Raw genomic sequence first — 16,191 nt, forward strand, 5'->3', positions numbered from 1 at the left:
CTAAATATAATGTCAAAGCAGTAAATTCGAGTTCTATCTATTCCTCTATATTGTTGTTTTGGATAATTGTTTATACGTGAAAGATAAATTGAAATATCCTACAGGATTAAAAAGAAACCTTCATAGAAAAGTGTGAGCATTTTATATTCAGTGCATATGACAATTATTTTTGTAGATATGAAGGTGAATGAAAACTGAAGCCAATTTTTGCATTTGTTCCAGATCTTGAAGCAACATTACTGGATAAAGTAACAAATATAGACTGTTTGATAAACTACTCTAAAATACTTAAATCAGAAGTCTGGTTATATGGTGTTTATATGGAATTCTCCATTATTTCCTGATAGCCCAACTCTTGTACCTGCTCTCTAGGTTTCTGTCTCAGCTATTCAAAGGCGGTCTGAGACATTGACTGGGCATGTCCCTTACTGACCTCTTAATGGAGCACTATTCTTTACTTTTAATTCTCATTTGTGTCTTTGCCATTGTTCTTTTGCCAGTTTTAGGCCAAACGCAGTTTATTACTCTTCGTTTATGTTATAAAACATTATAAAATGATCAAAAGAGCTACATATTTTAATAATAGGCTTTTGACATAGTTTCCAAAAAACTCATTTGAAGTAATAAAAAATGATCAAAGCAACACCCTAGATTTCTATCATTTATTTTGGGGATTTAAGATATATCTAAAATTTTTAGAAATTGTGCTAGGAATACTTTAATATTTCAATATTCAAATGCAGTTTTATATCCTACCTAGAGCTTTTTGAAAAAATTTTGGTAGATTTTTGTGTCTTTTTTTTAAACTAAAAATTATACTTTTAATTGTGTTAAGTACAGTTTAACAAACACAAATTTATCCAACACTTCTATATTCTTTTAATGGTTCAAATAATAACTGAGGTTCATCAAGTGAGTAGGGGGGTGAAAAAAAATCTTGAAATATCTTTAAATATATTAGAGAAGGTTTTAATTGAGGCAATATGCCACAACTTAAAAATTGTCTTAACACCTCAAGCTCTAAATTGTGGGTAAGTAAATACTTTATGAATTCTTTAAGAAAAAAGAAACTGGCCACTGGTGCAGCCCTAAAAAGAAAAAGAAAAGAAAAGAAAAGAAACTAGTAAACATGTTTAAGGAGTTATGTGACTAATAATTATTCATCAGGAAAATTTAAGGGAATTATGACTTTAAACATTGGTTGTCAGACAAAAACAAATCCTCATTAAGTGCTCTAATTGACACATCTACATTGACTTAAAATTGTGGTTTAATAAAGATAAAATTGTTACTAAAATTTAAAATCAAGGTGTATACTCAGATTCCATGTTCATTATTTTTTAACTTGAAAACTTAATTTCTTACCATAAAAATTTTAGAAGAAAAATAATCATCACTGTAGTATCTTTTTTATCTCCCACTTTTCTTCAGAGACCTAGATGCTTAGCAAAGCTTGAAAACATTCCAAATAACAGAAAATACAAGCATGCTTTATGAACATTTGTAGTTTTATTAGACTTGAACTAGAGTTTTAGTCTCTGAGAGTATTCTTTTTATTTTAGTAAAGTTAATAGTACCTGTTTAGCAAAATCAGAAATTTTAGGTGAAATCCACCTTGTATCTAGGGGAAAATATGAGACAAGATTTAGAGGCTTGTCTCTAAAAAATTAGTTATAAATTACTATATCTAATATATTTTCACTAGAGACATAGTGGCTACCCCAAGTTTTATTATTAAAATGATTGCATTAGCATATAGTATCTAATAGTAGGGCTAGCTGATGTAGCAATTGCATTTATAGGTCTGATTCTTTTTATTTTTAACTTCTATTTTTTTATGGCCACACCCATGACATATGGAAGTTCTTGGGCCAAGGACTGAATCCGAGCCATAGCTGTCACCTACACTGCTGCTTTGGCAACACCAGTTCCTTTAACCCACTGTGCCAGACCGGGAATGTTTGCACCTTCAAAGTGACCCAAGCTGCTGCAATTGGATTCTTAACCCACTGCGCCACCTCGGGAACTCAGAGTCTGGTTCTTTTTATAATCAAAATAAATATAGGTATAATTTAAGCAATTTACATTTATTGTTATATTATTATATTACTATATATATATTAAAATTTTAAAAATTAATATTTATATTTACATGAAAAAGACCTTTAATTATGAAGAAAAGTAAAGTCTAAGACAGGCCCTGTTATAAAACTCAATCAAAAGCAAAGTCTAAGGTGGACCACTCTTTTAAAATATAATGAAGTAGTTCTGTAATATAAACATGGCATTTCCCAAACTTTATCAGCAATATTAAGAGTTTTGTACAAGAATCGTACCTATTTTAGTAATTAATACCCCCCATAGCATTAACTTCAGGGTAACTTCAGAAGAAATATTGTTCAGAACACAGCATTGGAATTTCTTTATAGAAAAAACTGTTGCCTATGTTAAGTTCTTAGAAAAAGTTGAAATCGTGAGAAGTTCGGAAAGACACATTAGAAATCAGAATCGGCCCAAACTATCAGTGATCCTTTCATGTCTAGTTTTCAAAGAAAAATAAGAAATGGCTCCTGGAATCTCTTGTCATATTTTCACTGTTTCCTGACAGTGTCCACTTCATTCTGCTTTTAGGTCTGAAATGTGGCAAGTCTTCTCAATGTGTGCCTGTATTGTTTTCCAGGTGAACAGAATGATTCTACCAAGATTTCATTACTGTTCACAGTGGTGCTTTGTAATTCTATGTAATTTTAATTAAAGAAGAATTTTGAAACAGCCTCCCTCTGTGCTACCTCCAAGCATACAATTAGCAGCGTACAGTGTCTGCTGTGAACAGTCAGTTAATGATTTCAGTTTAATAATTTATTATTGCTTCTTCAGTGCCAGCCATACAAGAAAAAAAATAAGCTAAAACTGTATGCGGCAAACAGGCATTTAAGGAGGAGAGTTTGACAATTTCAAAAGAATTGTTTTCTCTCTGGGAGCCTAACATCCCCACAAGCCCCCCAGTTTTACAAATGATTGAATATCATTTTCCCTCCCAAGGATTTAAGGAGAAAATTTAGTTTTTTACATTAAATGTACCTGTATGAAGTGGATGGTTTTGATGTCAAAATATCCTCTTATCACCACTTAAAAATAAGACGCTTTTCTCAAGTACACCCTTGCAGGGAGGGGAAAAGATTGTGATAAATTTATACACTGGTATTAAGTATTATATAAAATTTAAAGTAGTCTTTTAAAAAGTCTCTAAATTCTGCAATTAACTATTTCCCCAAGTTGAAAATCAGGACAAACAAGTTAAGCTACAGTTTCCAATCTTAAAATGATTTTTCATTGAAAGAAATCACTTTATTATTATAGTAGGAAAATTAAAGCATTGTATTAGTCATCTTTTTTACAAGAAATGTAAAGCAGTATTTACTTTTTTTTCATGGTTTTGTGTCAGATCCTATCTAAATGCTGAAACCTCAGTCATAATTATGTAGGAGAATTATTTGATTAAAAAATTGTCAAAAACAAAGGAACAAAGCCATACTTTTGAATGACTACCCATTTTTGTGGGTAGCAGAGATTATAGAGGAAGTTCTTATTATGGTTTAGTGGTAACAAACCCAACTAGTATCCATGAGGACATGGGTTAGAGCCCTGGCCTCACTCAGTGGGTTAAGGATCCTGCATTGCTGTGGCTGTGGTGTAGGCCGGCTGTAGCTCTGATGTGACCCCTAGCCTGGGAATTTCCATGTGCCACTGGTGCTGCCCTAAAAAGACAAAAAAAAAAAAAAAAGAGAGAGAGAGAGATCATGGACTATTATATAATAGTGATGTTTTGGATATGTAGATATTTATAATCTATAGATATATGTACACATACAATATTTCAATCTATATAATAGTTAAAACCATTTCACCAATATACAGTTTAGCATTTTTCTCTAGAAATTAGTACATTTTTTACCAAGTAAAATTATCCCATTTTCCCCTTACATATTATTTTTAGATCTTTATTGAAAACTATATAATTGGCGTAAAGTATCTTAGAAAAGCAAATAAAATTGACTAAGATTTAGAACTGTAGAAATCACTTTTAACGTCACCCTAAACTTTGGAACTTTATGCTTTGACTTAGCTGTATTCTTGTCTTGTGTCTACATGACAAAATCTTAGAGCCAAAGTGGGGCTAAGAAGAGTACAGTAGTCACAAAGAGGGTGAAAAATATGTTAGTACGTTTTCTTCTTCCAAAGGGTAAGAGTAGTTGTAATGAACAGATGACCTGGACTTAACTGAAAAATATCACATAAATGACAGTCACATTAATGCAACAAAGACAGATATATAGATTTATGGGCTTTACTGCCTTAAACATTCATCTGACAGCACTTGAATAATTAAATGAAATTCTTGCAACTTCTATAACACAGTGTTTTAATTATGTTCACAAATTGGAGCATAAGTTATTCAATGTAATTATGATGCATTCAATAAAAATCTTTACAGTAATTAAGAAATGGAAAAACAAGAGTGTTTTATTCACAATAGCAGTGGTACCATCATCCTTAGTTTATGGCCCATAAATTCCATATGAGGTCTGTAACATTTGTCAAAAGAAGTTTTAAGAATCATTGTCATTCTGTCATTTCTTTTGATTCTACTGGAATCACTTTTAAAAAAGTAACAAAATTCACACTTTTTTCCAATTTGTTTGAGTTTTGTAATTCACATTATAATTTTTAACAAGATCTTAGGTAGAAAACAATGGGTATCTATCACTCTTTTCTGCAATAGCTCTTAATATGAGTTGCTTAAGAAACACTTTACAAAGACAGCAATTTAAAGAACTGCATTAAAATCATGCCTTCCTGTCCCTAAAATGGAAAATATATTCTCTGCTTCATTTTGCGTGTTTTTTGAGGATAAGAACAATTGCCAACTATTTATTTTTCAGATATTCGGGACAGTGGAGGTCCCAAACCAGTGATGGTGTATATCCATGGTGGCTCATATATGGAAGGGACTGGAAATTTATATGATGGGAGTGTCTTGGCAAGTTATGGGAATGTGATCGTCATCACAGTCAACTACCGACTTGGGGTACTTGGTAAGAAGTCTCTCTTTTCTTTTTTCACTATCAGTCCGTGAAGTATGTGATAGTTTTGGTTTGAATTTTTGTTTTGCTTTGCTTTGTTTCACTTACTGTCCTGTGCTTGCTGATTTTGAACCAAAATTTGATATTTTCAATATTCTATAAATATTCATAAATTACTTGACAAAACACAGCTGGGGTTGGTTTTAATGTTTAAAAGTAAACAGCAATGAAATTATTCACACAGTTGATGAATGCTCTTCTAGCTTGGCTTTATAGAACTGTGAAAGGCAGCAATGGCAGGGTCTTTCTCAGGAAGAATTAGTCCCTGGGCCGATTTTTCTTTCTTCTACTTTTCTTTTTTATGATGCTGTAAAATTGCCTGAGGTTTGCCCTGAACATAGAAACAAATTTATAGTCTCTTCAAGAATATGTGTATGGACTAGCTTTGGGGAATGCCATTTCTGTGTAGTTTTTTTTTAATTTATAAAATATAATTAGAAATATTTTGTTTGAATATATTTGATTAAATTATTTGATTTGGAAACTAGCATTGATTTAATCATGTCAGAAAGTTCAATTCAACAACATATATATGCATGTAAAACAAAATCAACTGGAGATCTTTAGTTTTGAATAAAAGTATTGGGCTATTATTTTTAAAATATCAGGTACTCTGAAATAGGCATATTGCTTTATGTAATTGCCAATTTTTAAAATATAAACTTACTATTCTACATGTACAAGTTTATTTTTATTCTCACAATTAGGGATGTAAAATAACTGTGACATTTAATAAAACACCTTTATCTGTGATATTTTAGGTTAAAGGTATTTGCTGAGAGTATGATTCATCACAAAAGCTTTTTTTTTTTAAGCTGTTGATCAAAGTCTTAACCCTTAACTAGACACTTAAAAAGTTATGATCTATAATATTGTTTTGGCACAAAAGGACAACTTATTCTTTACTATGAAATGTTTTTAAAATGAATTTGAATTCTATTCTTCATTATAATAGTTAATATTTATTTTAGTCATTGAGAATCAGTTTAGTTTTTTGGTTTTTCTCTTCAGTGTTAGTTATTATTCTCTGATTCCTTCTATGTGATCATAATCCTGTGCTTATGCCAATCTCAAAATATAAAAAGGAATAATTTTTGTCAGTCAAGTTTGTGTGTCTTTGGGAAGGAGCTATGTTAACAATGCAAAGTGAAATCCTGTTCTTTTTCTAGTTTGCTATTTTGAATTTGGAATATGGTGGACAATATAATAGATGCACTCTCTCAATGTAGGTATAAAATATTTCTATATCATTGTTCAAGGACACATTAGTTTCCCCATTGTGTATAGTCATGCGTTGCTTCAGATGATTCTTATAATTTCAGCGAGTAGGGATGAATGCCATCCCACCAAAGAAAACTCTATATTAGAAGATGTAAAAAGAAATGTTCATAATGTTCTTAGATCAATCTCCTTAGATTAATATCATAGTGTTAGATTAATGTCTAGCACTAGTTGGATTATATCTAGATAGTTAGATTAATATCATAGCATTGTCATTTGTTTCATAGGCAAGATTTTAATGTGAAGATCTTCAATATCGTTAATGTATTTAATTTTAGCACTATTTATAACTAAGCTGTTTTCAATGATTATCACTCTTATATTTTTCTGAATTTCTTAAATTGAAAATCCTGATGCAGTGACTATTTTGCCATTTTAAAATTTAAAATTAAATGCCAAATTGTTGTAAGAGTGTTTTTAAGGACTTAAACATCCGCTTAGTCATATACATTTATTTTACTAAAATAATCTTTTGGTCATACCTTATGTCACTTCACTTGGTTATTGGTTGTACTCACATAAAATAAGATCCCATAAAATGAGCAGTGTTAAAAGGAGGGGGTATAAAAAAAATGAGCAGTGTTGTTATATTAGTATAATCTTTGTCCATTTTAAAAAATGTGTTCAGAACTGATGAAGAGTGACTTCGATCCAATTTCAGTCTTCTATTCATGCTCATATCGTATGTTTAAATGCCATACTCTGAATGATTGGATTGCAGGACAAAAGATTAACCAGTTAAACAATGAAGAACTCAATCAATTACTTGGTCTGTGTCATGGCCGATAGCGTTGGTATTGCTGATGGATGGTATTCCCAATGTTAAATATTTTTTCTGGCTCTACTGTAGTTTAAGATTTAACCTTTAGTTGGCTCCTTTGTTTCTCTTACATACATTGTACACTAATAATCACCATTAAGAATCATCTGCTTTTATAGACCTCCTCTCAACATGATAAAGTACAAAACTTTGTTAGTAAAACATTCTTAGATGTGTTTCAGGACATAAGTTCTAGAACATAAGTATTCTGGTCACTTCCCAAAATATGTGTTGGGTTTTGTGAAAATGTATTTAAATGAATTAACTTGTGAAAAAAGTAAGTTATCAGAACATCTGTTTCAGCACACTGTGCATGTGCAATATACCACAACTGGGTAAACAGCTCATCTGCCAGGAGAACTTCAACAACAACAAAAAAAACTATAGGATTTTAGCTGTTGTTGTTAATAATTTGTCTGCAAGTAACAAGGTAAGCCAAGGTTTCTTGAGTTTGGGATCCAAAAGTATTGCTGTTTTGTCGGACTTGGGAGAGTTTGGACATGAAGTAGAAAATATGATTTGAACTTGTATCAGAGGAAATCCTGAGTTATGTTTTGATTTGGATGTCTTGGTGTTAAGGAAATCAATTCTGGGGTCCAGTGTTCAAATTGGCTAATTATGAAACTTGCTCTCAGGTGATTGACAGAACATATCAGGATGTCTGAAACAGGTAATGTAATTAGTTTTGACTTGAATTTGCCATCTAGGAGGAAAAATATTACAAGTTTGTTTTGGCAATAATTAAAAATGTGACAATGTTTCAATCAAAAATTTCATACAGCTATTTAGCAGCCAAGGTTCCAGTTTGAAGTATTTCATGTTAAAAAATATTGTTCATTATGAAATAGGAGTAACACAAAAGGAAAAAAAGCCTCCTATGATAGCATTGATCTGAAGATGCTGGAAACAGATTGGAGTTAGTTTCTCAACCAAGACTGTTTTGTGGTTTTCTGTGAAGTGGTAATGTAGACTATTACTGTCATTGCATTGAAAATACTATTGGTGGTGGTAAAAATTCTAATAAATCTAAAAAAAAAAAGGCAAGGGAATAGAAGACTCTGCCTGCTAACATCATTTCCCCAGTATCTTGAAGTTCTCTGTAACCTTATCTCATTCAGTCTCACACTTATTTTAATAAACATTTAGACTTTCTTTCACTTTTGGTTATATACATTTCTTTGTCTTCAGTTTTAACTCTTTGTACTCTGTTAATGTATTTAAAATAATTATTTATAGGGGTTTTAAAATATTCTCGAGTATAGTTAAAAATAAAAATTATGTTGAAAATAGTGATAAATTTAAATTATGCACTCTTAAAAGAGCAAAATCTTTTATTGAATGTTATGATTGTAAATAGGATAAGCATATGTACTCATGGACAAAATTGAAAGAAAATATGAAATAAATTGTTCACTATTGAGTTATTATGCAAGGAATATTTTTGATAATAGAAACTATCCAAATATTTTAAAATCTTAAAAATGAAAAAATACATTAACTAATTTAACCTTAAAAATGTGTTTTTTAGCCACCTCTCTAAATTTATAATAATAATTTGTTATTTTTTAGAGAAAAAATTTATATCTGTGGAGATCTAACTTAGTCAACCATAATCATCAGACTAAAATTTAATAAGCTGCTTTTACTTTGATATGGATATTTTATAGGCAATTATACATTCATAATTCAACCATATACAATTTATTTTAGAAAAAAACATTTTAAAGATTTCAGAGATACTGATATCTCTGGCTATTTGACAACATTTTAGTAAAGGGTTTAATTAAATATTTTACTCAGTGGTCTAATGTCTCTACTACTCACTCAGGGAAAAAAATAATTGAAGTGCTAGTTCATCTACTAGTTACATTTGAAGAATTACAGTTAGCTAACTTTATAATGTCATGTAAGACTAAACCATTTAAAACTAGCTTTCATTAATGTTACTGCATATCAGTATTAATGAACACCTAAATATATATATATTCTGTTAGAAATGGTTAATGAGACTTGTTAATTCTTGTAATTATACTGTCTGTGCAATAATATGCTTCAAGTAACAGAAGTTAAATAACTTAGGTGTAGTCAGTCATCAAAAATACAGCACTTATTTCCAGCACTATGTATCTTCTGTGAGGGATAAAAAGTAAGAACAATATAGTGTTTATCTTTAAGGAGTTTTCAGTCTAATTAAGGGGGAAAATAAGTACTCAAGAGAGAACAGTCATTGATATTCTACTTCACAATTTATTAATCAATTTATTAATTGATTGGTATGTACATGGTCACTTGATATAGAAAAAGAAATAAAAGAAGCATAGGATATCAGATTGATCAATATGAATGCAGGGATTGAGATTCATCTTTTAATCTGAGTAGTTTAGCAGCAAGGAGATTTGGTAAAGTCTAGGTAAGCGTCATGATTTAAAAAGAAAGGCAAAAATTCCTATTTGTGGCACAGTGGAAATGAACCCGACTGGTATCCATGAGGATGCGGGCTCAATCCCTAGCCCTGCTCTGGATCTGGCTTTGCCGTGGGCTGTGGTGTAGGTCACAGACGAGGCTTGTATCTGGCATTGCTGTGGCTGTGGTGTAGGCCAGCAGCTGTATCTCCGATGATTAGATCCCTAGCCTGGGAGCTTCCATGCGCTGCAGGTAAAGGCCCTAAAAAGAAAAAAAAAAAAGAAAAAAAAGAAAGGCATATTCATTTCTCAAGGTGCACAAGGTTTTGTCATTATTTTTCTTGTTTTTTTCATCATTTTTATTTCTGTTTGGTTGTAAATCTTCAGACAACTCTAAATCTAACTTATATATGACAGGAATATGTAATCAAATATTAAATTTCATAAGATGATAATATCCTACTATCATCTAACTGCGTTCTTTGGAGGTAGAAGCAGGAATTTGTCCTTGAAGAGTCAAAAATATATTCATGGATTTAGTGGTATTTGAGCAAAACCAGGAAAGATGGATTATCTCTGGGATTAACTGAAGAGAGAAAGATACTCTTTTGATTTTTATTTGCTCATACCCTTTACACTTCAAAAAAGTGGAGGTAATTTGTGACACACACATATAAATAGGTTGATAAAATATTGAATATGAACACCTATACTATATAGAGAGATGATGCAGAAACTAAGGCTATGAATAGATACTGTACTGAAACATAAATGTATATCCCAATTTCCTAGAAGTAAAGTAAAAATAATAATGGAATGAATTTCTCATTTTAATTATCTACTAAAGGTTTATATATATATATATATATAATATATAAGTAATATATATAATATAAATTATATAATATAATAGATATAATTAAGATGTAAAGTTTTTAAATATATAATATATATTTACATATAAATATATAATATATAATATATTTCAGAAAAAATATAAATATATAGTATATATTTCAGAAGTATATAATATATATATTTCAGAGAAAACACATCAAGTTTCTTCTCACACTATAATACAGAGAAATTTACCATGAGTTGTTTTTACTTGGAACTCTAAAAAATATAGGAATCATGTGATAGTCTTTATGTTATTAGAAGATGCAGAAATATTCTCAGCATAAGATTATATATAACCCTCTGTAAAGGCCAAGGGCAAAATAAATAAATAAATAAATAAATAAATAAATAAATAACTTTATAGTGTTATTTGAGCAAAGATCTAATCAGATGCAATTGAAGTAAGATATCTGATGATTTCACTTGTAATAGGATAGAGCTTAAAACCAATTTAGAGCAATGGACAGTTAACTTGGTCCATAGATTTCTTCTCTCAAATACCAGTGTGCCAACTGAGTTTTAATAAGAACTGGATGCTAATCAATTCTAGATTGAGAATTAAAATGAGCTCCTGGAGTGGAGATATTGTTTGTCCTTTGGAAAAAAAGAAACTTTAGATAGATAAGGACAGAATGCAAAGTAGGCCATTTATTATTTTTATTCTACCCATTCCCTTTAAAATGATTTCAGGTGGCTTGCAATAAAAGTGATTTTTTTAATGATTTTTATTTTTTCTATTATAGTTGGTTAACAGTGTTCCGTTAATTTTTTACTGTACAGCAAAGTGACCCAGTCACACATATATGCATTCTTTTTCTCACATTATCCTCCATCATGCTCTGAATACCATCTGTATGGAAGTGACTTCCAAATTGTATCTTCAGGACTGACTATTCCTCAGAGGATAAACTTAGATATTTCTGCCTCCTGATATTTCCATGTGGATGACTAATGACTGTCTAAAACTTAATGGCTAAAATATGTTGATTTTCTCAGGACTGCATATTTCATTGTCTTCCACAGGTTATATAATTGCAACAATAGTAATAATAACCATAGCTACATTCATTGAGAATTTATATTCCAAAAGCTGTTTAAGCAGTTTGCATAAGTCACATTTTTTGTAGGCTCCCCCTTGGGGAATCCAAGGATTATATTACTAAATTCCCACAATAACCTTATGAGTTAGGGTTGTTACTTTCCCAATTTTATAAATGCAAAAACAAGTGAGAGGTTAAGTAACTTATTCTTAACAGTCATGCAGGTCAAACAGTATTAGGTGGTGGAGCCAGGAGTCTAATCTGGGCAGTCTTCTCTTTCACCACAGTATTATACTGATAGGATTGGCACTGCCACCCATCCGGATGATATAGCAAAATCTCCAAAGATTGTTCTGGTTTGTCTTTCCTTTAAGTTGAATGTCCATTTGTCAGCATCTCTCACTGCATTGTTCCAACATCCACCTTGGATCTGTCTCCTTTCCATTTCTCCCTTTGCCAAACTATGCCAATTCTCCTTAAACCTCTTATGTTATTTATCTCTTTCACTTTTGCTCTCATCTCTAATCCATTCTCCACAGAGAAAAATCAAATTATCTTTTTAGATACAAACTATTGCCTTTGGAATGGATTAGCAATGAGCTCCTGCTGTGTAGCACTGGGAACTATGTCTAGTCACTTATGATGGAGTAGAATGTGTACATGTATGTGTAACTGTGTCACCATGCTGTACAGTAGAATAAAAATTGTATTGGGGAAATAACTATTAAAAAAAAATCTTTTGTTCAAGTAGTCCCTTACAGTTCAAACTCCTGTTGTTCAAGGGTCAACTATAAATAATGGTGTTTTTAATTCATTAAATAACTTGGTGAAAAGTAAAAAGAAAAAAAATATCTTTTTAAAACATAGCTTATACCAGATAACGTTTTTGCTTAATACCCTCATCTGGCATCCCCATTGTTCATGGAGAATAAAATTCAAACTCCTTCCCTGTCCTGTCTGACAAAACCCTGCATGAATAGTTATTTGCATCTCTTGGTACCTCTACCTCTTGTCCCTGTATCTCTTACTCTTTATCTCAAACTGCTCTTACTCTCTGTGCCAGCCTTTTTTTTTTTTTTCCTCCATATACACCAAATTCACTCCCATTTTTACTTGCTGTTCCCTCTGCCCCAGATCTTTGTGAGGCCAGTTCCTTATCCTTCTCATTTGGTTGAATTGTCTTCTTCTTAGAGACACAATCTATGTTCATCCAATCTAAAAGGAGCCACCATATTACAAGTCATCTACATTTTTAAAATTCTCTGTATTACATTGATCATACCAATAACTTCCTATTTATATTTCAATTTTTTTGTATTATTTTCTAGCTCATGAAGCCTAAAATAGTCCCTGGCATATGTTATTTGCTCAGGAAATATTTGTTTAGTAAATTTAAAGTGGATCTGAAGAGTCAGTAGGTGTTGATCTGACATGGTCATGGAGTGGAGGAGGAGGCCAGATTTGAGGCAGAGGGAAAAGGCTGGGTGAAAGCCAAAGGAAGAGAGAAGCTTGGCATGTTAAAAGAGATAAGCAAAGCCAGTTGGAATGCTTTGAGTAAGGGTTGAGCAGTGTCAAATAAGGTTGAAAACAGGCAGCAGGCCATGCAGCTTCTCATTAAAGATTTAGGACTTCTAAGAACAATAAGAAGCAATGATAGGTCATGGATCAGATAAGTGATATGATTAGATTTGCATTTTAAAAGTGTGTTGAGTAGGCCTAGACCTTGATCAAAGTTGACATCCTGCTGTGGATACAGAAAACATGGAATGTGCCTCATTAAGGTGAGATGCTTGGTAAATTCAGTGAATGAGACAGACATTTCGCTCACAGAGGATTGAGGGACAAACTGAGTGTTGCCTGACTCAGGTGAGTATGGGAATCTGCCTTTTACACTAAGAGCAACCCAGGGATTTTGCCAAATTTCCCTTCATTTTGATAACAGGAAAAATTAAACCAGCATTATTGAGAGCTTTATTGAATTCCTTCTTTGAGGTGTATGAATCAATATTATCAGCATTATTCCAGACACTGACCAATATAAGAAATTGTAATAAATTACTGTATCATGAATTCTCCTTATTTGAGTTTTCATGTTATTGATATGACCTCATTTAAACTCTGGGTTATTCTAAGAAAGAGATTTTTTTAAAATTAATTCTGGGAGGAAGTTGGGAGTATGTGGTTTATGATTTCATTATGAGCAGTGATTTGGAATAAGATCTCTGAATGTAGAAGAAAAATTTCCCCCATTTCTAGTCAAAGTGTTCTTTTGGGTCCAGAACTGAACAACTGATTTCAGGCACTCAAAAGGAGGACTGCAACTAACCAATCTGTAAACAAAAAAGACATTTATATTTTTACCGATCTGTAAACAAAAATATATTTAGTTTCTTATTCAGCACAGCAGCCATCATTTTAACTCGGTCATTCACTTATTCATTCATTAATTCCAAAAAACATTTGATGCATATCTTCACTATTGGTTCCTACTAGTTGGGGGGTCGGTGTTCACAATGTTAAAAAAAAAAATCAGAACCAATCCTTCCTTTTTGAACCTTACAGTGAGTAGAAACATTGCCATTAAACAAATAAAACTATTAGGACAAATTTTGATAAGCTGTATTTCCAAAAAAATAGGATGTAAGAAAAAGAATATTTTTGGTGAAAGGTACACAGAGGCTTTTGGGAAAAGCCTCTGTGTACCTTTCATGCGAGGGCAATTATAGATTTTGGTTTTGTTTTTCCCCATGCATTTACAAATTTAAATGTTAAAAGATAGATAAATATTTTGAAATACGGTTAAAAGGCGTAAGATAATTATAAGCAAAATAAGTCACATAAACAAGCAGCTGGGGTACAAATGCAAAAGTCCAAACAAATGAACAGACCACCCACAATCAACCAGGCAAAATCCTCTATCAGAATTAAGTGAGAGAAATTGGCTTGTGAAATACAAATACCCACAGAAAGAATTCCAGGGGAGGAACTAGCCCTTAGCTATTGGATCTATGGATTGAGAGAAGGATAGTAATAATTTTCAGAGACAATTAAGGTGTCCTGCTTTACCTGCCCTATATCCCTGAGATAGTTTATTCAACATAGTAAGTTAGTCCCATCACTGATTTTTATTTTTTAATAGAGATACTGTGTTTCTTCTTCACCCAGAATCAGTTATTCTTCTTTTATCAAACAATGAGGGTTTGGATTTTGCTTTTAGGTTTGGTTTGCTTTCAAATGATCCATTCCTCCCTTTGATGAATCTTCAGTAGGGACCAAGGCAGGACCCCCTCACCCCTCACCTCCATGATCCCTGGTAACCCATTCACTTGCGCTAATTTATGCGTTAAATGTATTCCCTAATTTTATCTGCCAGGACATCTCCTGCAGTCTTTCTCTTTTTCTTTTTCTTTCTTTCTTTCTTTCTTTTTTTTTCTGCTTTTTGGTGTGGCATATGGAGGTTCCCAGGCTAGGGGTCGAATCACATCTGTTTCTGCCAGCCTACATCACAGCCACAGCAACCCGAGATCTAAGCCATGTCTGTAACCTACACCCTGCTCATGGCAATGCAGGATCACTCACCCACTGAGTGAGGCCAGGGATCAAACCCGCAACCTCATGGTTCCTGGTCGGATTCATTTCCACCACGAAGGGAACTCCTCTTTTTTTCTTTCTAAAGTCTTTCCTTGAACTACTTATTCCATAAACATCTGAATTTTTGTCTTTTTGCTTTGTTTTTCTATTTTTAACTGGCACTGTTTGATTTTTTTGAGATTCCTTATATATGTTTCTTTCTTTCTATTTCTGTTGCCACTAACTATTCACTTTGGGTTACCAGGTCTTTCATCTGATCTTCCAGCCTCTAGACTCAGATTTATGTATCATTTCATTCCCAATCATAAGCAGTCAAAATTCCTTAAATATATAGCAGAGTACTAGTTGTTGTTATTGTTTTTGTTTTCCTCTGGTCTGTGTTTCTGAATAGTTCTTAGCAACTCTGAGATCCATCTCAAATTTTTCCTGCAATTTCAGGCCTGCTACAGTATGTTGCTCTTAGAAAACTGTATCTTCTATCAGTTTTTGGAGTCTCTTCCACACAGTCCAGGCTAAGTTCTTCACAGCTACTGGGATCATGTCCAACCATGTACTTGCCACATTTTGCCCACTCTCTGTAGTTCAGACATCATCCTACCTTCTATAGAATAACTGAGGCTGGACTAATTTATCTCTTTTTTGTTTCTATAGTCTTTAATTTGGCATGCAGAAAGCCAAATCTACTTGTTATATTGTTACATATATTAACTGCTTAATATAGTAGGTGCCTTGCAACTCAAACTAGAAATAAACACTGTGAATTATGTGGTTTTCCAGTTTCCATAAGACTAGCAGAATATTCTGTATATGCAATTCAGAAGTCATCAATAAGCTTGGAAATGAATTCACTGTGTCCTCTTCTTAGGATATACATGTCTTAGGATACAGAGCAGGCAGAAAGAGTGGCTACTGGTGGAGGATGTGGATAGTATGGAGTACTAAGCATGTGCTTACACAGGCCGAATATCTGGTTTTACGTAAATGAGGTTATTATCTTGCTAATGGTAGCAATA

At 32.3% G+C, this 16,191-nt stretch overlaps 1 protein-coding gene across 1 annotated transcript in view; it reads left to right on the forward strand.

Annotated features, from left to right (window-relative positions):
- Positions 1-16,191, forward strand: part of NLGN1 (neuroligin 1) — a 713,580-nt gene that overhangs the window by 228,641 nt on the left and 468,748 nt on the right. Inside the window, exon 3 of the mRNA XM_047786673.1 lies at positions 4,944-5,096. Within this exon, the coding sequence (XP_047642629.1) occupies positions 4,944-5,096 (153 nt within the window). The remainder of the gene's footprint in view (positions 1-4,943; positions 5,097-16,191) is intronic.

The sequence above is a fragment of the Phacochoerus africanus genome, chromosome 1, assembly GCF_016906955.1.
Source record: "Phacochoerus africanus isolate WHEZ1 chromosome 1, ROS_Pafr_v1, whole genome shotgun sequence".
NCBI classification, from domain to species: domain Eukaryota; kingdom Metazoa; phylum Chordata; class Mammalia; order Artiodactyla; family Suidae; genus Phacochoerus; species Phacochoerus africanus.